Here is a 23,921-nt window from a genome sequence, read left to right as displayed (position 1 = left end):
AAACAAATACCCAAGAAAAAAAAAAATCCTACAAATCAGTAAGAAAAGTCTCAAAAACACACTGTTCAACAAAAAGGTCCAAAGTGGCATATATGAAACTATTTGTAAGTTTGAAGACATGCAAAATAGTATCATTCATTTCTATAGCTAGGACATAGAGCAAAAATTTCATAACATTTGGGAACTACCAACACCAAATTCTCATCATCAGTTTTGCTTCTGGGGAGAAAAGAAGGTCAAAAGAAGAGAAAGGGTTAAAACCACAAACAAATTTAGCAAGACTGAAAAACCTAGGTCACCTCTCTCTGTATCCTGGTTGCCAGGCCCTTCCATCATAATGTTCCGCCTTGGGAGCAAGCCAACCATAGATTCAAACTTGTGAAATCCGGGCTGGGAATGTAGCTTGGTGGTGAATGCTTGTCTATCATGTATGAGACCTCGGTCCAATCCCCAGCACTGGAGGGGATGGGGGGGAAGGGGAGCAAACCCTCTGAAAACCAACTTTTGCCACCTTTTCTGGAAGCCCAAAGAAATGCGCAGTCTGGCTGGGCACAAGAGGCACTTGTAGGTTCAAACAGGAACTACTTTATTGCCCACGCGCACCACCCCCCCCAGCTCTCTCAGCCCTCTACCAGGTCCCGCGAGAACTCAACAGAACTCCGCGAGAACTCAACAGAACTCCGCAAGAACTCAACGGGAACTCAAAAGTAGGTGGAGGGGAGCGCCCTATTGCTGGACAGTAGGGGTCTACATACAACTGAACACAGCCTGTTTCAATCCAGAATCATCCGGTCACAGCAATTATACACAGCTTAATGTAATTATCATCATCTTAATGGCTCCTTCTGGCAAAACTGCATCTTTTTGTACTTTTTCTGTGCTACTTAAAACCCGTGTAAGTTTGATCTCCAAAATCTAGGGGGAATAAAACTCAGTATTATTCTACAGAATGGGGGGCACACACCTGCAATCCAAGACTTAGGAGGCTGAGGCAGGAGGATTGCACGTTCAAGGCCAACCTCAGCAATTTAACATGGCAAACTGAGTTAGACCCCATTTCAAAAATACAAACAGAAAAGGGGGAGGGGTTACAGCTCAGTGGTAAAGCATCCTTGAGTTCAATCCCCAGGACCAAAAAAAAAAAAAGAGTAGTAAGAAGCTCTTTGAACTTTTTACAATTCATCTGATGCTTTAAGGACAACCCAACCGGAGCATGTCTTTCTCTGAATGAACCTAAGTTCAACTCAGTTCAATTTGGTTTTAACAAAATACAACTCCCTGGTCTTCAATGTGAGTTATTAGGCTGATTTATTTTATCTATCTGTCCATCTGCACACACATACACACACACATATACACACATACATACATATATACATACACATAATACACAATATGTGTCGCTCGTTTGTAAAAGTGTAAAAGTGCAGAGTAACTAAAATTCTACCAAGTAATCAGTAGCATCATTATCATGAAAGACAAATAGAAAGGGTTTTTTTCCAACCTTTTTAATGAAATCTTATAGAATCTGTGGAGTTTGGGGAATGTTTTAGTTTATGGTAGTACCAATGTTTTGGTTTATGGTAGTATAAGATGGCATTTGCAGGGTTTATAATGCCTAGGTGACTTTTTGTAAAATATTTTAAGAAAATTCTCAGAATTATGCTACTATTTGGAATAGAATTGGTGCTTACGTGGGTACAGTTTAAAAAAGAAAAAGATAAACCGTTGTTGAGCACATGGATGCTTTTTCTCTTCAATCTGTTAAGTCAAGGGCTGGGTTGAGTCTCTGGTAGGACTCTTACCTGACATGTGTGAGGCCCTGGGTTTACTTCCCAGCACCAAAAACAATACAACAAAAATCTGAAATTAATATCTCTCTCACATACACACACACACACACACACACACACAAATACTTGGATCCATTGCTATTCTGTGTTGAACTACAGTTAAGAGTTTCCTTACTCTCCAGCCCCACCCTATAGGGAAGTTCCCAGGGGTACCTAGTGGCTGCACCCTCTTCTCACTCCATTTGGCCCAGCTGCAGGTGAGCACAGGGCTAACAGTCACACAGCCATCCACATACCATCCCACAATTTTGGTACTGCAAAGGCTGGGGCTGGGGCTGGGGCTGGGGCTCTGTGGTAGAGCGCTCACCTAGCACATGTAAGGCGCAACATAAATAAATAGTGAAAAATGTAGATAAGCAGCTGCCAATGTGCTCGTGAGTTCTCTGTTGGGACCCTGGTTCAGCAGCCGGGTTTGAGCCTGGCTCACCTCCAACCCCACAGGTACGGTGTGGCCTGGAACAGGCTGTAGTTGGAGCCTCCCTTTCTACTTGTCCAATATGTGGACAATATTAGTACTAAATGCACAGGATGCCCACAGAGTGGAGGCGCAACCAGGGGGAACTGGTGCTCCCCAGGTCTTCAGAGGGTCTGAGAGTGGACAGAAAGGGGACAGAAAACCGGCAGGGCTAGGGACACCATTGGAAAAAGCTTCAAGGCAGTTCTCTCCAAAGACCAGGCCCAACCCTTTACTTTCAAACTGTTCAAGTCCTTAGAAAAGCCACAGAGGAAGGAGCCCCAGGTCACTCTGTGATGTAAACCAGCCCAAGGCAGGTGGCTGTCAGTCCCACCCAGGGAGTCAAGGTGACCTGGGAGTGGGCGGAGCTGGGACAGAGCAGTCATAGGCTCCGCCCACCACCCCACCTCCTCTCTCAGTGAGGGGTGAGCCAGGGGAGCCCTTCGGGGTTCAGTCTGGGCACCCCAGACAGGGAGAGGTGGGGGCTCCTCAGCTGGATTTAGGATCAGTCTGAGGCCACTCCCTATCACACCCATGGAGGATGACTTGGAACCTGCCCAAAGGGACAGGTGACACAGAACTTCCTTCACCCTAACCTTAGGGTGGTGTCCACACTCTGGGCCCTTGCCCTTCTCGGAGTGGCAGGTTTGGGGTCAGGGATGTGGAGCCGAAATAAAACACAATGGTCCTGAGCACTCAACAAACCTCACCCTTAAGCAATCCATAATATTTCTGACTTCCAGCCCAGGTCAGCCATCAAGGGATTGGTAGTGACTATTTTTGGCTTTGGGGGCCTTGGATCTCTGTCCCAGCTATTCTACCATTGCAACAGGGAAGTAGTCATATAGACCACAGAGGGACAGGGACAGGGGCAGCTGAGTTCCCACGAAACTATATCTGGGCATTAAAGCGTAAATTTACATATACCCTTTACCCTTCCCTTGCACTTCTTCACTCGTGTGTGTGTGTGTGTGTGTGTGTGTGTGAGAGAGAGAGAGAGAGAGAGAGAGAAAGAGAGACAGACAGACAGACACTGGGGATAGGAACCAGGGGCACTTCACCACTGAGCCACACCCCATCCCTGTTTTCTTATTTCTGATTTTGGCACCTGGTCTTGCTAAATTGCCCAGGCTGGCCTTGAACTGGCGACCCTCCTGCCTCAACCTCCCGTGTCACTGAGATTACTGGCTGGCCGTGGGCACCACACCCAGCGGCCCACACCCAGCTTTCCTGCTTCTTTGAGTGCTTTGTCACTTTGATGGATTCTCCCTGCTGGTCCTTCTTCAATAGTGATGGAGCCACAGATGCTCAACTAGTCTGAAGGCTGAGGTCAGCCCCCTAGTCACCAGGTCCCCAGGACAGGTCCCCCTCCTTGTTCATAGTTTGAGATTTAAAATGAACTCAAAGTAAAAATTAAAAAGAAATTTAAATTAAGTTACAAATACCAGAACCATCAGGTGACAGGTTTTAACTTAATGGTGGCCGAATCTTATGATAAACCCCTTAAAGCAAGGAGAGCTAGAGCCAGTCAGCCAAACCAAGAAGAGCATGAAGTCTCACTCCCCCTCACTAATGAGAAAGAAGGGCCAAGAGAAAATAGGACCCGGGTCACCTGTAAGACTGGGGGGGAAATACACATACAAATAAAATGACTTATTAACATCCCACAAGGACAAAGACACGGGGAAATGGACCCTGGCCTCACACGTGCTGGAGTGGGGAGATCATAGGTCATGAGTCTGTGTCTACTGGGCATTTTGACAATATTCATCAATATTAACAATGCACACAGCCTAGGAGCCAAGACTCTCGTCTGTAGAAACTGCCAGCCCACGAGCTTAACTTCTTAACTTTTTTGTGTTTAAGTATTTGCACAAGGCCATTGATGCACAAGAACTGTGAAAGCTAAACACTGGAAAGAAACTAAGTTTCTCAATCGTGTTGCTATGCAATTATGGAATACTATGCAGCCATTCATTATAGAGAATAGAGGCACAATACCTTCACCTGGTGGTCCAAGTTGGCATTGTGTGCCTGTCCTAAGGTGGGGCCCCAGGAAGGGCAATGCCATTACCAGCCATCCCTGTTCAAGGGGCATAGCCTGAATCTAAGCACGAGGAAATGGCAGGTAAACCCGAGTAGAACCAGTCCACAGTCACCTGGCCTGGGCTCATCTTGGGAAACGTCAGTCATACAGAAGACAGAAAAGGTGAGATGGCCCCAGTACAGCAGCTGAAGGAGGGACAACCCAATATGACACCTCATCCTGGACTGATCTTGAACCCTGGCCAACACCTGCTGTAGAGAACATTATAAGTAACTGGGGTGTAGCTCCGTGGTAATTTAATTTTAATAGGGTTATATGATAGGTAATGATATAACATCGATGTTAAATTTCCTGAATTTCATAATGGAATTGTGGTTATATAAAAAATGTCCCTGATCTTAGGAACTACATGCTAAGTAGTGTTTAGGATAAAAGATCATGTTGTCTACTCACAAATGATTCAGGAAGAAAAAAAAGAGATAATAAAAAAAAACATATCACTGTACATTGATATATCTGCAGTTATTCCTACCTACACACAGATGTAGAGAGATAAATATCTATATATCTACAGATGCATATGTACAGATATGCATAGCTTTATTTAAATCTATACATATTTATATTATATGTAAGTGTGTGTACATATGTATATATATGTATTATATATGTAATTCAAGTGAACGTAACGAACTATTAAGAAGTGGGTCAATCTGGTGAAAGATAAACAGAAGTTCACCACACCAACCTCTCTATTCTTCCATAGTTCAAGATTTAAAATGAACTCAAAGTAAAAATTAAAAAGAAATTTAAATTAAGTTACAAATAAAGCCGGGCGCAGTGGCACACACCTATAATCCCAGCTGCTCTGGAGACTGATGCAGGAAGATCCCAAGTTCAAAGCCAGCCTCAGTAACTAGCAAGGCACTAAGCAACATAGTGAGACCTGTCTCTAAATAAAATATAAAAAAGGGCTGGGAATGTGGCTCAATGGTTAAGTGCCCTTGGGTTCAATCCCTGATTTAAAAAAAAAAATTACAAATAAAGATTAGGAAGACGTATCTCTATTACAGACATGAAAAGCCATCTACCACACACACACGGGAAAGCAAGTTGCGTGGGGCTAGGATTGTGGCTCAGCGGTAGAGTATTTGCCTAGCACATGTGAGGCCTTGGGTTTGATCCTCAGCACCATATAAAAATAAATAAAATAAAGGTATTGTGTCCAACTACAACTAAAAAATAAGTATTAAACACACACACACACACACACACACACACACACACACACACTGAGCGTGATTGCTCTTTTGTTAGACACAGGGTGGAGTGCTCGCCTAGAATGCGTAAGGTCCTGGATTCAATCCCCTGCACTGCAAAACTGAATAAATAAACAAAATAGATTAGTAAGTTATGCCCACACCCCTGGATTTGTGAGTCTAACATGCATCTAAAGTGAGGGGAAGGACCTTTCCCTTTTCAATTATGCACAATTAAGCGTTGGCTTTAAACATAAAAAATTGGAATATGTTACTTGTGAATTTGAAAAATACATAGGATAGAGAAAAGAGGCGAATGCCTTCAATTATTTCGAGCCCATAATAGATGCTCATAACAGCAGTGGCTGGGATTTATTCTTCAAAGGGCAGATAGGGAAGTCAGTCCAAGTCCTAGGACACCAAACAAATGCAATCCATGCCAGACAGATGGAGGGACACGCCCAGGGTCTCACTGGGAGACCATCCTGAGGGACCCACAGTAAAATATGAGTATGCTCATTTTAGGGATGAGGAAGGAAAGGCCCATAGAGGGTAATGATGTACCCAAGGTCACACTGTAACTTAGTGCAAAGACTCGGTGGCTGGCTGTTGGACTGGCCCAGGATAGGAGGGGAAAAGGGTTGGGATCTGGTAAGACTCACTGGGGTTGAGTCCAGGACCCTGAAGGACCAGGCAAGTTCTTCCATTTCTCTGCATCTCACTCTACATCTGCAAAATGTTCTTTGCAGAACTACTTTGAGGACTAAATGAGATCGTGCAGTTCCAACCCGGCATGTGACAGCACTCAGCCAGTGTCAGTCACCATTACCACATCCAAACAACAAGGTCAGGAATGCACTCTCCTTACCAGGCCCCACCCAGGGGCTAGTCACTGTGCTGTGCTGCACAAATAAAATCTCCTCCAGACCTCACAAAACCCCACTTGGAGTGACCTGGCTGCCCAAGGTCACCAAGCCAGCAGGCAGCCAGGCTGAGATGCACCCCCAGGCAGGGACTCCACCAGCCACAGCTATCTTCCAGAGGTCAGCTGCAACCCCAGTGCTGCCGCAGCAGCCACCCCAGCCCCCCTCCCCTTGAGGTGAGCCCACCAGGTGCCCCAGCAGAGCAGGGTGGACAAGCCAGAGTGGTTCTGCCCTCTGGGGAGAACCTGAACAGGAGGGCCTCTGGCCTGGATCACGGTGTTCCCAAGAACAGGAGGCAATTGCCAGGCCAGCCAAGATTTACAGGTTGTTTACTCTCCAACAGTTGCTGCTTTGGGTAATTAATGCCACATAAAACATAATAGAGGCCATCATTACCCAGAGAAAGGAGGGCAGGACGCCAACAGTCCTGGAAGAATGGCAGACACACAAAGCACCACACTGCATCCATTGTGCCTGGAATGTGGAGTGTGTGTTGTCACTTGCATATGCGGGACACTGTGAAGGTGCCCGTGCACGTGACACAGAGCACCTACAGTCAAGGAGACAGCAGGCCGCGGGGAATGGGTCTGCCATCAACAGATCCTGAACCATGCCCTGTGTGACCTTGGACAGGGCACTCAAGCTTCTCAGCTGCTCGGGAACATCAGGGGCCAGGTGTGGTCTGGCACACAGTGGAGCCAGATAGAGAGAATGTGCCCAAAAAAGACAAAGAAAAAGGGAAGGGAAGACGGGAGGCAGGAAGGAAGGTAGAAAAAGAAATAGAGAAAAAGGAAGAAAGACCTCAAACCATCTAGCTCTGTCTGGCGCTGGGACACGCGCCTCTAACCCAGCTCCTCAGGAGGCTGAGGCAGGAGGATCATCAGTTTAAGTTCATCCTGGACCACTCAGCAAGACCCTGTCTCAAAATAAAATATAAAAAGGGCTGGGGATGCAGCTCAGGGATAGAGATCCCTGGTTTCCATCCCTGGTACCAGGGGTGGGAGGGAATTCTCTTAAAATACAAAGGTCAGGGCTGGGGATATAGCTCAGTTGGTAAAGTGCTTGCTTTGCATGCACAAGGCCCTGGGTTTGATTCCCAGTAACACACACACACACACACACACACACACACACACACACACGGGCATTAAAACATATGAAAAGTACTAAATTTCATTTATAATCAATACTATGAATTAAATAAAAATAATTTAGGGGCTGGGGTCATGGCTCAGTGGTAGAGCGCTCGCCTAGCACGCACAAGGCACTGGGTTCGATCCTCAGCACCACATAAATGTAAATAAAGATATTGTGTCCACCTAAAACTTTAAAACTAAATATGTTTTTAAATTAATAAATAAATAAGAATAATTTAAAATAAAATACGACTATTTTCTTTTTTAAAAACATATGATAGTAGAATGTGTTTTGATGTATTATACACACATGGAGTACATCTGCCCTTTCTTCTGGTTGGACATGACGTGGAATTGCACTGGTCTTATATATTCATGTATTCACATAGGAAAGTAATGGCCGATTAATTCTACTAACTTTCCTGCTCCCTGTTCCCCCTTCCTTCCCTTCATTCCCCTTTGTCTAATCCAAAGAGCACTATCACTCTCTGTGCATATTAATAAGAAAAGAGTTATCAGCTGGATAATAGAGTCCAGGTAAAGGTGTGGAGACCTCTGTCCCGCAGCTGGGGTATAAGGAAGAACCGACTCTGTGGAGGGTGATCTGATGTCTGTGAATATTAAATGCACGTATCCCTCCATTTGTGTATTGAGGAAAGAGCAGACCTGAGTCTTCACTTGAGAATTCCTGAAAATATACATGAGCAATGAATAACTCCAGCAGCCTCCGAGGAGAGGAAGTGGGTGCCTGGGCAGAGGCAGGAGGGAGAGACTCCATAAACCCTTTTGCGCCACTTGACTTTTGAACCAAGTAAATACGTTAACTTGCCTAAAAAATAGACAAAGAAACCATGAAGGAATTACCTTGTAAGTTAAGTAGGGCAAAGGACAGTAGCGGGTAGAGAAATAAATCTCTAGGATAAGGTCAGAACTGTGAGTGACAGGCCCCTTTCCTCCCAGACCCGCAGACACCGCAGGCTGTGACCCACTGGGGAGGAGGACCCTGTGCTGGGCCCAGGGCAGACCCCAGTCTTCCTCCTGCTGAGGACTCCCGAGGTGGGGACCAGACCTCCAGGCACTGAGCTTCTACCTGCTCACATTATCCTGCCTGGGTGGCCCCACTTCCTGTTTTGGCCCCTGGTGACAGGAGGATCTTTGGGGGACAGTCACTGAGGAGACAAATGGGGACTGTCAGTTCTCCCCCAAGGCACCAAAGCTGGCCCAGAAGCACTGGCACCTCCCAGGGAACTGCTCCCCGAGTCCAGCCTCAGGCTGCAGAGAGGAGAAGGGACAGGCAGGTACAAGATCACTCCTTCGGGCCCAGCTCTGTGCCCCCACAGGGTCCAGGTAAATATGTGGCCAAGTCAGGCCCACAGTACTCTCCCTAGGACAGGGGGACCTGAGCACAAGTCTCGCTGGATGGCTGAGGACGCATGTTCTCAGTGTCCTTTGGTGGCCTTGGTGTCTGTCCTGTGGCCACAGAAGCAAGGAAGCTGGTGACAGAGGGAGCATATGACACACATCCCCAGAGGGGCACAGGGAAGACAGACAGAAGCCTATGGACCTGAGTTCTACTTGGCTTCTGACGCCCAGTTACCACCCTGCTCTAGGGTCTCCCATTTGCAAGGTGCCAACAGGTGGCTAAAGGTAGCCAAGATAAGGGGCCTCCAGCACCCTAGGCTGGATCCATCAAGAAGCTGGACAATAGGCCTGGTGTACTAATGCACCCCTAGTCCAAGCTACTCAGAAGACTGAGGCAGGAGGATCACAAGTTCAAGGCCAGCAAGAGTCAAAAAACAAAAAAGGAAGTATGGTGGGGGAGGCTGGGAATGTTAATGTTGCACAGTAGTTTGGGCCCTGAGTTCAATCCCCAGCCCAGGAGAAAGAGAGACAGAGAGACAGAGACAGAGAGATACAGCAATAAGTAACCAGAGCTGGATATGGAGAAATTGGAACCCTCCTCTATTGCTGGTGCAAATGTAAAATCGCACAATGGCCTTGGAAAACAGATTGACAGGCCATCAAAAGGTCAGACACAGTTACCACTTGGTCCAGCAATCTCACTCCTCCCTATCGACCCAAAGAAAACAAAAACATAGCTCCTCCCGAAGCTTCCAGCAGCATTCTTCATATTAGCCCCAAACTGGGAACATCCCAACAGTCCATCAACTAAAGAATGACTTTTGAAAATGTGGTCCATGCATACAAGGGAGTATTTTTCAGCAATGATAAGGAATGATATTCTGATAGGTGCCCGACATGGATGACCCTGAAACATGCTGAAAGAAGCCAGTCACAAAACACCACCATTTGCATGACAAGAAATGCCCAGAATAGGCAAACTTATGAATATAGAAAGTAGATTACTTATTGCCAAGGGCTGGGGTGAGGGAGGCAGACAATGGAAAGTGACTACTAAGGAGTGTCCTTTCTTTTAGGAAAGATAAAAATGTTCTAAAATTGGTCGCAGATGATTTAGTATATTTAGTTGAAATATACTAAAAAACATCGAATCTCATTCTTCAAACAGGTTGGATTGTGTGGTATGTGAACTGTGTTCCAATAAAGCTGTTTTTTTAAAACAATGTTTCAGAAAGAGAGAGACCAGATGAAGTACCCATCCATGTTCTGGAACAAGTCACACAGTCCCTCTGGACCTCAGTTCATGTAACCATAAAACGGAAAGGCTAGACCGACGCTTTTCTAATTTTAATTAGGCAGGTTCTGATTCCGTGATCCTGCTACAGGCCCAGGATTCTGCATTTCTAACAAGCTCCCAGGCCATGTTGATCCATGGAAATCTGAAGTAGCAAGACAGTAAAGATGTTATCAAAGGCCCCTCCTGGCCCTCATCCTTTAGGAAAGGACGCCTGTCCTTCCTAGAGCATGTGTGGTCTCCCCTTCCCATTCAGGGTCCTCTAATCACCCAGATGAGAATTTCCAGACATGTCACAGGCTGAAGAACAGGAAGGTTAAGAATCCCCCAGTTACACCCAAGGTCAGACCTCCAGGCTGGACACAGAGGAGGCGCTCAGTCTGCAAAGCACAAGCCATGATGAGACAGGGATGAGATGGCCCTTAAGGGACACAAAGCATATTCCCACCTAAGACTTGGTGAGAGGCAAAGTAGAAGCAGGTCAGCTGTCCATCTCCAGGCTGCACAAGGAAGACTCTTCCAAGGGAACCTCATAAAGGGACAGAGTCCTGAGAGAGTAAGGTCTGAACATCATTTTCTAAGTACCACAAAGAAGCACCTGTAGCCTCCACAGGTTCTTTAGCTGTCCAGCCCAGGGACTGGTTGAGAGCCCTGGAAAACCACCAGGGCCTGGGGTCTCTAGCAAGTTGTATGACCCAGAGACATTGTAACTTTCCTCTGGGCTTGCTTCCTTCTCTTAGGAAATGAAAGGATGGGGACAATCCTGGTAGCTACTCATGTTTACAACAAAGCCCCAAACACCTTCCTCATTCAGAGCACAACTCTGCACACATTCTTCCAAATACTCATTCAAAGCCTAGCACAGTGGCGCCCGAAACCTGACTCAGGAGCCCATTCTACGAAGAGCTAAGTGGGTCCTCCTACCCTGGAACTTCCTCCCCACTCCTTTCACCTCCAGACACCCATGAAATACAGCTGAAGTTGGCGTCAGATGGATGGTAACATTTACTCAGACACTTTGATGTACCTGGCTCTTAAATCTAATGTGTCATATAAATCATAACTTTATTTGTACAGTGATCAGAGCAAAACTTATTGAACGGCCACTCCTTCCCCCAGGCCCACTGATGGCCCATCCTGATTGCCAGCACTTGCTTGGTGTAGGGGTAGACGCCTCACAGGGTTCCAGGTAAGCAGTAGAAGTCACTTGGGACTATGAGACATTTGATGCCTCTTCTCGTTGAGCACTGGGGGTCTACCCTTCCAGAGCACCATCATTAAGCCATGAAATGAAATTTTAGAGGATTCGCTTATCTGTTTTCCATCAAGGAGGTCTATGGGACCCCCCACAGAATAGAAGTTGGGGGATCATCTGGTGGATCTTTATTAAGTGCTGCCAATCACCGTCAGTAAAGCCAGAGGAATGGTTTCATGAGGGAGCTCTGGGACTTCCGATCTGCTCCCTAACTTTATAATCCACTTCAAATGGGCAGGATATATTTTGGCTAGCTGTTTTTCCTTCAAAGTGTTCACAAAACATAGAGGGTTTTAATGTAATTTTTAAGAATACATCATTTCAGGGTGTGGATAGAGCTCAGTTGTTAGAGTGCTTGCCTTGCATGATGCCACAAATGGAAAATGCCACACCTGACCTGGATCTGGTCACAGATGAAACACAACTACACTAAAAATATTGCACAGAATTACTTTCAGGCTACATGTATAAGCATATGAAATATAGATGAAGGGCTGAGATTGTGGCTCAGCGGTGGAGCGCTCACCTAGCACATGGGAGGCCCTGGGTTCGATCCTCAGCATTATGTAAAAATAAATAAATAAAAGGTATTGTGTTCAACTACAACTAAAAAATAAATGTTTTGTTTTTTTTAAAAAAGAAATATAGATGAAATCTCTTGCTTGCCAGTGGCCACACCTGCAGTCCCAGACACTAGAGAGGCTGAGGCAGGATTGCCTGAGCCCAAGACTTTGAAGCCATCCTGGGCAATGTAACAAAACTAAGTTTCAAAACAACAACAAAAAACTCGGGTTTAGACTTTGGTCCCATTGTCTCATGGTATTTCATATATATTCACACAGATAATCCTGAATTTGAAAAAATATCTGAAATATGCCTGGTCCCAAGCATTTCTGACAAGGGATATTTAATTTAAATTTTAAACTAATCAACTGCTCCATTATTTAAAACATAATCAAAGTTTTACATGACCAAGTGGCTATCTTTGAAGCTGGATGTGATGGTGCACACCTATGATCCCAGCTGCTCCAGAGGATGAGGCAGGAGGATGAGGCGGGAGGATCGAGTTCAAAACCAGCCTCAGCAATTCAGCAAGGGCCTAAGCAACTTGGTAAGCAACTCAGTGAGACCCTGTCTCTAAGTAAAATAGAAAAAGGGTTGGGGATGTGGCTCAGTGGTTAAGTGCCACTGGGTTCAATCCCAGGTACAAAAAAAAAATAATAAAATAAACGAATGAAAAAGTGGGAAAACATTTCCAATGTGTATTTTATTTTAGTCTATTTTAGATGTTGATGGACCTTTATTTTATTCATTTATTTATCTGTGGTGTTGAGAATCGAACCCAGTGCCTCACAAGCTAGGCAAGTGCTCTACCACTGAGCTACAACCCCAGCCCCTCTAATGTATATTTTAAAATCCAAAATATACAAAGAGCTCTTACAAATAAATAAAAAATAATAAAAATTATCATTAATTCACATGAAAGGCAAAAAGAATAACAAAATCTGAAAAAAATTCATCATTGAGGAAATGAAAATTAAAACTAGAATACCTTATACTTTCCCTCACAGATTATCAAAGGTTAAAATCTTGGCAAAAGTAAAGACAGAGACATTGTCCATTCAGCAGGGCTGGGGATGTTGGCCTCACATGTGCAAGACCCTGTGTTCAATCTCCATCACTGCAAAATAAATAACTCCATTAAGTCCCTTTCTTAATTCAGGCACAGAAGTTATGTATGCCAGGCACCAGGCTAGGACGGGCAGTGAACCAAGACTGAGTTTTCAGCGTTCAACAAGTTTTGTGTTCCAGGTACGATAGAGGCATATACACAGAGAAGCTCTCTGAAGCACTGGTTATAGCTATTAAAAAAAAAAAAAAAAAGATGGAAACAACACTACTGTCCTCAAGAAGGCAAAATCAGGCTGTCTCCACATGATACTCAGAATAATGCAACCAGTAAAGATTGTTTGGTTTTTGTATTCCGACTATTTATTTATTTTGTAATGCTCAAAAACCCAGGATCAAACCCAGGGCCTCGTGCATGCTAGGCAAGTGCCCTACCACTGAGTACACCTCCCTGGTTTTTATTTAATGTACCAACATGGAAAGAAATGAGGATATTTTATTTGGAGGAGGAAGAAAACATATGTATATATTTCCATTTTTCTTAAAAAGGAAGAGGTCCACATATCCCTGTAAGTACACATGTATGTGTGTCCACAATTATAAATATATTGAGGGGCTGGGGTTGTAGCTCAGTGGTAGAGTGCTTGCCTCACACGGTGAGGCCCTGGGTTCGATCCTCAGCACCACATAAAAATAAATAAATAAAAATAAAGATATTGTGTCCATCTACAACTAAAAACTTTTAAAAAATAAAATAAACATATTGATTAATGTATGACTAAGAAAAATCTAGAAGGGAGGTCCATATTTTTATAATGTTTGGCTGTTCTGTGTTCTAAGAATGTACTACTTTCATAATCATGAAAAAAATAAGGGGCGTGGATTTTTTTTTTCTTAAAGTAATGGACTTCAGGGTCATTTGGTTGATCCAGTTTATATTCCCAAACTTCAGGCTAAAAATTAATCTGGAAAGAAAACTTCGGCGATGAAGAAAAGATAACAAACAAAGTGACTAATCCTTTGCCTCATTCCTTAAATTCAAAGTCACTGATATAATTGGGAAGAGGGGGAAATCTCACTGGATTCTTGCTGTTTGCCAGACATTCGTTCTCACTGAATCCTCAGGGCAATTGCCCAGAGTGAAATTGTCCCGGTTTCACAGAGGAGGAAATCCAAGAAGATGGTAGAGATGAAGTGATTTCCCTGGAGGAGAAGCAGGTACCAACAAAAGCTTGTCTCCCATTGGGTTCTAGAAGCAGGGGAGACAGGCCTTTCTACTGAAGCTCTTATCTCTAGGCTGGGGACTCTGTGGCCAGGGCAGCTTGGGTGGGGTGGGGGTGGGGGTGGGGCTGGGGGTAGGGGTAGGACTGGTTTGGGTGTTCCTTCTCTAGGGAAGCAGCTTCTCCCCCACTCCTTGCCTCCTTGCCCCTCTACCCCTACCCAAGTCTCATCCATCTTTCCTCTGAGCCACGTCCCAGGACCAGATTGGCAGGCTCGGCTCAGAGAAGGGCCCAGTGTAGAATCTTGACTGCTAAGAGCTTTCAGAAGACCATGCAGCACCCACCACAGCTCAACCACTCCCAGGCTTGCCTCCTGATGGGGTGGGACAAAGGGAATCTGCTTTCACCTCTGTCCAACTGTCGTCTGAAAGATGGGAATAATATATTTGGGGAGAACAACTTCAAAAGAGAATATCAGGGCTGGGAGTGTACCTTAGTGGTAGAGTGCTTGCCTTGTGTTTTCAAGGCCCTGGGTTCAATCCCCAGCACCAAGTGATAGATAAGGAATTGAAGGCAAAGAGAGGTTTGGTGATGAGACAGCTTCCCAATGGCTCAGCCTCAGTAAGCAGCTAGAGCTCTCGGTCATCTGGTCTACCCTTCCACACCATTCCTCCTCTTCAGGTTCCTAAACCTAGACATCCTGAAGCACTCGGGATTCCCGGGACACAGCACATTCAGCTGAATCCCTGTGCAAATGGCTTTTCTCTTGTCACTGAACCACCCTTCTCTTCTTATCAAGAGAACATTTTATTTTGTGAATGAATCAAAGTAAGAGTCCTGTGAAAACTTGATATCATATTTAAAGACTCAGGGTTGTTTTGCTGGAAAATACCAAAGCTTTCCCCCAAACAAGCCATTCTTGCAAAAGTTGTTTCTTATCTCCAAGCCAGGATTGCCTGGGGTTCTCTCCCCACCACCCACCTCCTCCCTTCCCTCTGGCTCCAGCCTTCAAGAAAGATCTGTCCACAGTGACCTTTGGCCAGTGACAAAGAAGTTATCTGAGAGTTTGCAATTCAGCAGCTGTCCATCCCTTATAGAAGACTCTTTTCAGAGAAAGAGGACATACTTGGTTTTTGGAACCATTTACACAATCTCCAAAACTAGCCATTGGGCGTGGAGTCTGAAAACCCACATGTAATGTACCCTACTCAGGCCACATGTCGCCAGGACACGGTTTTGACACTGGTATTAGACACTATTAGAATGGGTTTCTAACCATGGATTTACAAACAGGCATCCCTTCCATGTTTCAGAGAACCTTAAACACATCATGCCAGGTGTGGCACCACAAGCCTGTAATCCCAGCAAGTCGAAGGCTTGAGGCAGGAAGAGTGTAAGTTTAAGGCCAGTCTCTGCAATTTTAGCAAGACCTTCACCAGTTTAGTGAGACCCTGCCTTAAAAAGAAAAAAAAAATTAAAAGGACTTGGAATGTAGCTCAGTGGTGCAGCATCCCTGGGTTCAATCTCCCAGCTAAAAAACAAAAACAAAAAACATATCTTTACAAGGGAGAGGGCATGGGATGGTCTCAGATAATGTAATAAATATCATAGAGCCAATCCAATAAACATGAATAACTGAGTAGCAGACTTTTTTTTTTTTTTTTTTTTTTTTGAGATTGAACCCTGGGGCACTTTACCTGAGCCTTTCTATTTTTTTACTTTGAGATGAGGTCTTGCTAAGTTGTTTAGGGCCACTGCTAAATTGTTGAGGCTGCATCACACTTGGAATCCTCTTCCCTCAGCCTCCACTATCGCTGGGATTATAAACGTGCACTGCTGCACCCTATGAAAACTTTTCAATTAACCAAAAAGGTCTTGAATAATGTCAAAATCACTTTCAAAAATTTTTTTAAAAAAATATTTATTTTTTAGTTGTAATTGGACACATTATCTTTATTTTTTTATTATTTATTTTTATGTGGTGCTGAAAATCGAATTCAGGGCCTCACACATGGTAGGTGAGCGCTCTACCGCTGAGCCACAATCCCAGCCCCCATTCAAAAAAATTTTTTTGAGACAGACAGGGTGTCGCCATGTTGTCCTTACTAGTCTGCAACTCCTGGGCTCAAGTGATCTCTTGCCTTGACTTCCCAAGAGGCTGGGACTATAGATGTGTCACATCACACCCAGCTCAAAAAAGTCTTTTTTTTTGGATTGAACCCAGGAGTCACACGGAATCCCATCACCAGCCCTTTTCATAAATATTTTATTTAGAAACAGGGTCTTGTTGAGTTGCTCAAGGCCTCACTAAGTTGCTGAGGCTGGCTTTGAACTTGTGATCCTCCTGCCTCCGCCTCCCGGGCTGCTGGAATTACAGAGCCACCTCACCTGGCTCCAAATTAATTTTTAAAATTGGGTCAAAATCTATTTGTCATCTAACATAAAGGACAGACTACTCAATAAAGTGTGCTGAAAAAGATGTCTGCTATAACATTATTGATAATACTGAAAGAACAAACAGGAAAAATGGAAATAAAATCAATCATTCCTATTTTTAATTTTGGGGACAATTTAGAGCAGCTACTATCAAGGCATGAGATTAACGCTGGGAAGACCGTGAGAAAAGATGAGACAGGACTCGGCCCTCGTCATTTCCATTCCATATGAAAAATAGACACTGAAATAATTACTTTGTATATTTTCTTCCAGCAATTATGACAATATTCTATCCTAAGAACAAGAGGAAATAGTCAAATACATACTTTAATAACAGTGGAAAATGTTATTGTAAGAATAATACTTGGCGTACAGTGGTGCACACCATAATCCCAGTTTCTTGGGAGGCTCAGGCAGGAAGAGTGCAGGTTTGAGGCCAGCTGAAGCAATTTAGTTAGACCCTGGCTCAAAATTAAAAAATAAAAAGGGTTGGGAATGTAGCTCAGTGATGGAGCAACCTTGTGTTCAATCCCCAGTATCAAAAAAATTTTTTTGAAAAGAATAGTATACAATAAAAGCAGGGCAATTGTAAAAAGTCTATGATCTTATCAGTTTTTTAAAAAAGTATAGACGTCTCAATGGTTATAAAACCAATCTGTAAGAATAAAATGATTGGGAATGGTTAAGAAAAAATATGAAAGGAATTTCTGTTCTCAAATAGTAAAACATACTTCCAAGATACAATATTTAATTCAATTTAAAAAAAAATCAATGAATATCAGTGTTTAGGACAAATAACTACACAAAAGTCCATTTCTGACCATTTGGTTTTTAAAATGTTTCAAAAGTAGCATTTTAAACCAATGAGAAAAGAACAAATTATGCGGCAACTGGTAGGTTAATTATCCGGAAAAAATAACCAAATTTATATCTTTACATCACATCATATATTTAGTGTTAAAATTACAAACCGTTAAACAAAATTTCTAATTTAAAAAAAAAAAATCATTGGTTTGAGACTGTAGAGCACTGGTTTAGCATACACAGGTCCTGGGATTGATGTGCGTGCACGCGCGCACACACACACACAAAAAAACAAGTTATATATCCCATTTCATAAATATAGTTATCACAATTAAGTTAAATGGACAGCAACCAAAGGGAAAAAAATATTGCAACATAAGCACCTACAACGTTGAAGTTCTTCATAAATGATATTCTCTTCAAATCAATAAGAAAAAAAATTTGCAAAGGACATGAATATAGTTAATACAGAAAAAATATCAATAAACATTTAAAAATATTCAACTAGATTAACAATCACAGGAATGCAAATTTAAGATCAAAGTCCATGGTTACTAATCAGGTGAACAATGACAGAAAAAGAAAAATGGCAGCAATGCCCAATAGGGAAACAGTGAGATCTACCCTGTTGGCCACTGTGTGCGTTATTTTCTTCCGCTGAGAAGGTAATTTGGCAGTATGTATCAAAAACCCTAAAGTCTACTGCACACCGGTAATCCCACTGATTTGGGAGGCTGAGGCAGGAGGATCGCAGCTCAAGCCAGCCTGGGTAATTCAGTGAAACTCTTGCCAAAATTTAAAAAAAATAAAATAAAATAAAGGGTCTGGAGATGTAGCTTGGTGGGTCTTGACCCCTGGGTTCAATCTCCGGTACTAAAGGAGATTTAGCTATATATAGCTAAAAATTGGGCTGCGGCTGTAGCTCAGTGGTAGAATGCTTGGTTCACACATGTGAGGCACTGGGTTCGATCCTTAGCACCACATAAAAAAATTAATAAAGATATTGTGTCCATATGTAACTGAAATGATTTTTTTTAAAAAGTATATATAGCTAAAAATTAAAGAATCAACATTTCACATAAAGATTTACATACAAGAATGTCCATCACGGTTTAATCTCTAACAACTGGAAAGTAAGTGTCCACAATATGAAACAGGCCAAAGGAACAGAACCGGATAGTGTAACAATATGGAACTCTACAGTGTAACCATGTAGCCAGGACAACAAAGCGCCGAAGCATTTTTCTTTTTCTTTCTTTTTTTTTTTTTAGTTATTTTTTTTTCTTTTTTGCGGCCCTGTGTGCTGAACCCAGGGTCTCACACATGCTAGGCAAGTGATTTACCATTGAGTTATATCCTCAGCCCTTTTTTAAAATTTTTCTTTTGGGAGAGAGTCTCACCAGTGCTGGCTTGACCTCTCCATCTTCCTACCTCCCAACACCGCCAGTTCCCAATGCATTTTTAATGAGAAAAGTTCACAAAGTAGTCTATGTAAAAGAAGAGGGAAGGAAGGAAAATAAAGACAGAAAACCAGGATAAATTTTTTGTAGCGTGAGAGTTTGAAAAGATCTTAATACAATTAGTTATGCACAAATAAAGTTAGCAGTTATTCTCTGGCAAAATTAGAAAAGATTTTAATTATGTCTTTTAATTTTCTTTTTTACAATCATTCAAATGAACATGTATTCCATTAATAATTGGGAAAATGTAATTTTAGAGAGATTTAGGGCCAGGGATGTAACTTGGTGGTCTAGAGTGCCTGCCTAACATACACAAGGCCCTGGCGGGGATCCCTAGCAGTACAGTAAATAGAGAAAATCTGAAGTATAGACACCATATTAACACAGGATAACGTGTGAATTTGGAGGCTAACTCTTTTCCCCCTTTTTTTTACACTTACCTATGGTATACAAGAGAATAAATGCTCTTAAATCTTTCTAAAAGACCTAGCCCAGTATAGCAACTCATACCTGTCATCCCAGCAACTTGAGAGGCTCAGGAATAAGTATCTCAAGTTCTAAGCCAGTTTCGGTCACTTAGTGAGGTCCTGACCAACTTAGTGAGACCCCAGCTCAAAATTTAAAATAAATTGAAAGGGCAGGGGATTGGGAAAAGAAAAAGAAAGACCTAGCACGCTGACTTTCAAATTTTATCTCAAGTTGACTGATTAGAAGGGACGGGGTAGGAGTGTCCCACATGGTGAATACAGCCAAAGGCTTTGCAGATGGGGAAAGGGGACAGACAAAATGTCCTGGTCCTACAGCAAGATCCCAGACTTCTCACCTGCACCATGGACGTGGCCAAGAGCAGGAAACCATCAGCTCAGCGGACTCATTTGTAAATACCTTGTAATTCTTTCATTTTTAAGCAAGATAGCAGACATCTAGAGAGGAACGAATCTGCTCAAAGATACAGCAGTTAGGGGCTGGGGTGGGGATGTGGCTCAAGCGGTAGCGTGCTCGCCTGGCATGCGTGCGGCCCGGGTTTGATCCTCAGCACCACATACAAACAAAGAAGTTGTGTCCGCCGAAAACTAAAAAAAAATAAAATATTAAAATTCTAAAAAAAAAAAGATACAGCAGTTAGGAGCATCTGACCTTCTATCAAAGAGAGGAAAAAGGCAGAAGCCACTGCACACATAGGCTCAGACAGAGGCACTCACTCTTCCACTTGGCTTTGTCACCCAGAACATTGCAGATGGAGCACAGGTCTCAGCCCCACAGCGATCTGAGTACAGGCGTCAGCAAGACCAGCTCATGACAACAGGGCTGCCCCCGGGGGATAAGCCTGTCCACAGAGTAGACAGGTAGACACACAGCCACCTGCTCATTCTGAGCTAGTTTCTTGGCTCAGAAGCCAGCAAGTTCTGCAGCCAGAGAACACGATGATCATGTTGGACTTCTACCCTCACCCACCTCAAAATCCAGGAGGCAAAGTTCCACTGAGGGGAGGCGGCCACAGAGGACACACTGCTGTTCCTGTAATTCAGTGTGGCCCGGCCAAAACCAGGGTCCTCTGCCCTTCTGTGCTTCCAATGTAATGTAGACAGCGATCAAACCACTAGATGCCCAGGATTTACAAGGTGACCAGAAAAAAGTGCACTAAACACATTCACATCATCAGAACCAAAACCACAGAAATGCCATCCACCAGGACACGATCCGGGTGCTCTTGGTAAAGGGGACAACTGACTGAACAACCTCTAACGGGCCACTTACCTTCAATCTTGCAAGCTTCATACAAAAATTACACTTCTCACTTTACACATGAAAACACTGAACTTCAGAGAAAAGGAAAAGGCAGTTCAAAGTCACAGAACTATGAAGAGTTAAGAGTTGGAATTCAAACTCCAAAGCTCATTCCTCCCAAGACATGAGGAGCAATCTTGTCCCCATTTCCACAAAGGGCTTCTTTCTGTCAAGCGGAACCCAGCCCTGTGGTGCCAGACACAGGTCAGCCCTCCTACCGCCCGCCCGGTGCACATCCAAGGATAGCAGACCCAGTAAACCAAAAGTACTCAACCCACACAGAGGACCATCAACCGTGGTCACAATAAATAGTATTAGCGGCCGCAGACAATGGCACATCTGCTCCCTGAAGGTGCTATATAGTAATATCATCACATCTGGCCTCCTTTCTAACAATACAGTTGATGTTTATTTCTTTGAAACATGTTTCACTATGTTGTGAGGCTGCTCTCAACCTCCTGGGCTCCAGTGATTCTCCTGCCTCAGCCTCCCAAATAGCTGGGACTACATATGCCCAGCTTTTGATGTTTCCATATTTCAGATGAAGACTCAGAGGTTCATAGAGGCCTGAGAGCTCAGAAATGGAATCTGAACAGGTGTCCAACACCAAAGACTTCCTGAGCCCCACCCCACCGATTGGGACAGCTAATAAAACCCAACAGGATCTTCACATCAACTCCCCATTGTTCTGGAGGGTGCCCCCACCCACAGGCTCCACCCTGGCCTAGGGCTCCAGTCACTACCTTGGTTGAGGTAGGTCAGGGTCTCTTCTTGGAGCTTCACTGCTGGGGACGTGGCGGCACACAACACGTACTGCAAGGGTGGCAGCCGGGCCCCATTCTCGGGGGACAGCTGGGGCTCCTCCTGCTTGAAGATGGGTAGAGCCAGCACATCACTGCAACACACAGGAAGGCGGTGGTCAGGAGCAGGGCCCAGGGAGCCCGTCGTCAAAGACAAAGTTGGAGAGAGCGACCGAGACCCCGGGGACCAAAGGCCATTCAACAAGGCCCACTGCAGCCAGCTGGCTTAGATCTGGATCCCTCCTGTTACAAACCCTCTAGATGCTTTCAAATAGAGTAAACCAGGCTGGGGCAGCAGGTGGTGTGGTCTCAGGGATAGAGACCTTGCTTAGCATGTGCGAGGTCTTGCATGATTCTCGTGTTACTTGATGGTTCTCAAAAAGACTTACTGAATCAAGTTGTGAAGGAGGTAAAAATGTAAAGTTCCTATTATCTACAGAGAACCTCTAAGTGACAGAGGCCAGTAACAATGAAGTAACCTTTAGAAGCCATTTGGTTTCCATCCACAGGAGACTGCTCATCATGTGCTTTTTGGATAAAAATCATCTGAACAACAACTTTTAGTTTTGAATCAACTCTTCTATTTATCAGCCACTTCTCAGACCAGCATAGCCCCGGGGTTAAAATGAAAATAAAGAACCTGTTGGCCTCCCTCACCCAGGACAAGTCACCCCTCCCTCCCTTCTGAGAAGGGGACAACTGGCCCCTACCCAGTTTAAGGCTCACACTGATCTCTCAGAAATGCAATAAGAGGAGAACCTTGGTTTTGACAGAGTTTCCTTATCCAAGTGAAAAATCTTGAGATGCTCAAAGATTCTCTTACTTCTAAACAAAACTCCCCAGGGCATTGAGAATGAGAGTCTCCTATCAGGGTGGGACTGAGGAACTTGTGTCTGGATTGCTTTCTTTCTTCCTTTCTTTTCTTTTTTTTTTTGGTTGTTGTTGTTTATATTGTTTTTGTATTTTTTGTTTGTGTTGTATTTGGGGACAGGGTCTTGCTGTGTTGTCCAGGTGGGCCCCAAACAATCCTAGGATCTCTGACTCCCACCAAAGTAGCTGGAACTCCAGGTATGCACCCTCCAAGGAGTCAAAGAAATCCTTGAGAACATGAATGACCTGCAAGCAGGAGAGACTTGCTTAAGCTCTCTGAAGTATAAGCAGCACCAAAAAAGCAAGCATCCTGCCCTATCTTGATAACCCTCCTCCCTTCGTGGGTCCTGGGTTATGAATAAAATTAACTGACCCCACTTCACTGCATAAACACAAACTCCCTGGTACAACCTGTTCCTTATACAATCTCATAAATGAGTGTCTCTGAAACACAAACCTAGCACACACCCCAACCATGTCTAACCAATTCTCGGAAAGAAAAGGCTGGCTTTGGGCACACCTGGGAAATCTTTCCTTCAAAGGGCTTCCCTGCCACCATCTGCTGCCCAAAAAGGGAAAGCTGACCCGACTTCTCCCACTACTCGCCTTCCTCTTTCCAGCCCAGGAGGTTCTCTAGGAACATGGGAGAAGCAGGCAGGCTTGCTCACCTAGAGATTGCATCATTTCATGTTTGCCCAGACCATGTTAAGTTAATAATCCATGCACTGCTGCCTTTAAATTTGGAGGGAAAAAAAAGGGTGTGTGTGTGTGGGGGGGGGGGCGTTGCAAAGAACCATCATTCAACAGTAACTTGTTTCAAACCTGGCATCCTTATTTGCCAAAGAATAAAAGTCACCAGAACATCAAACAGAAAGGGAGAAGGAGTAAAGGTCACTACTGTCAAGGTCAGACTTTTGCAGATTTTGCAGAATGAGGAGACAACAAACCAAAAATAAAAATACTCCCCACCCCCACCCCCCAAAAAGGAAAAGGACAAGACCCTCTCTCTGGAGTAGGGAAAACAGGGACATGTGCACTGACCCCACTACCTTGGCCTTCTTTGAGGTCAGCCTCTATGAAGGCAAAACCCCTAGCAAGAAATAAAATTCTAGGGCTGGGGTTGTGGCTCAGCGGTGGAGCGCTCGCCTAGCATGTGCGAAGCCCTGGATTCAATCCTCAGCACCATAGAAAAATAAATAAAATGAAGGTACTGTGTCCAACTACAACTAAAAACTAAATATTAAAAATAAGAGGGCTGGGATTGTGGCTCAGCGGTAAAGCGCTCTTGCCTAGCACAGGCAGGACCCAGGTTCGGGCAGGACCCAGGTTCG

General features: G+C 44.1%; 1 protein-coding gene across 1 annotated transcript in view; it reads right to left on the bottom strand.

Moving 5' to 3' along the window:
- Nucleotides 1–23,921, bottom strand: part of Tfcp2l1 (transcription factor CP2 like 1) — a 53,915-nt gene that overhangs the window by 27,348 nt on the left and 2,646 nt on the right. The window contains exon 2 of the mRNA XM_027936862.2: nt 21,664–21,815. Within this exon, the coding sequence (XP_027792663.1) occupies nt 21,664–21,815 (152 nt within the window). The remainder of the gene's footprint in view (nt 1–21,663; nt 21,816–23,921) is intronic.

This window comes from Marmota flaviventris, chromosome 11 (assembly GCF_047511675.1).
Source record: "Marmota flaviventris isolate mMarFla1 chromosome 11, mMarFla1.hap1, whole genome shotgun sequence".
In the NCBI taxonomy this organism is placed as follows: Eukaryota; Metazoa; Chordata; class Mammalia; order Rodentia; family Sciuridae; genus Marmota; species Marmota flaviventris.
Note: the sequence above shows the minus strand (reverse complement) of the source record. Positions and strands in the feature narration are given on the sequence as shown.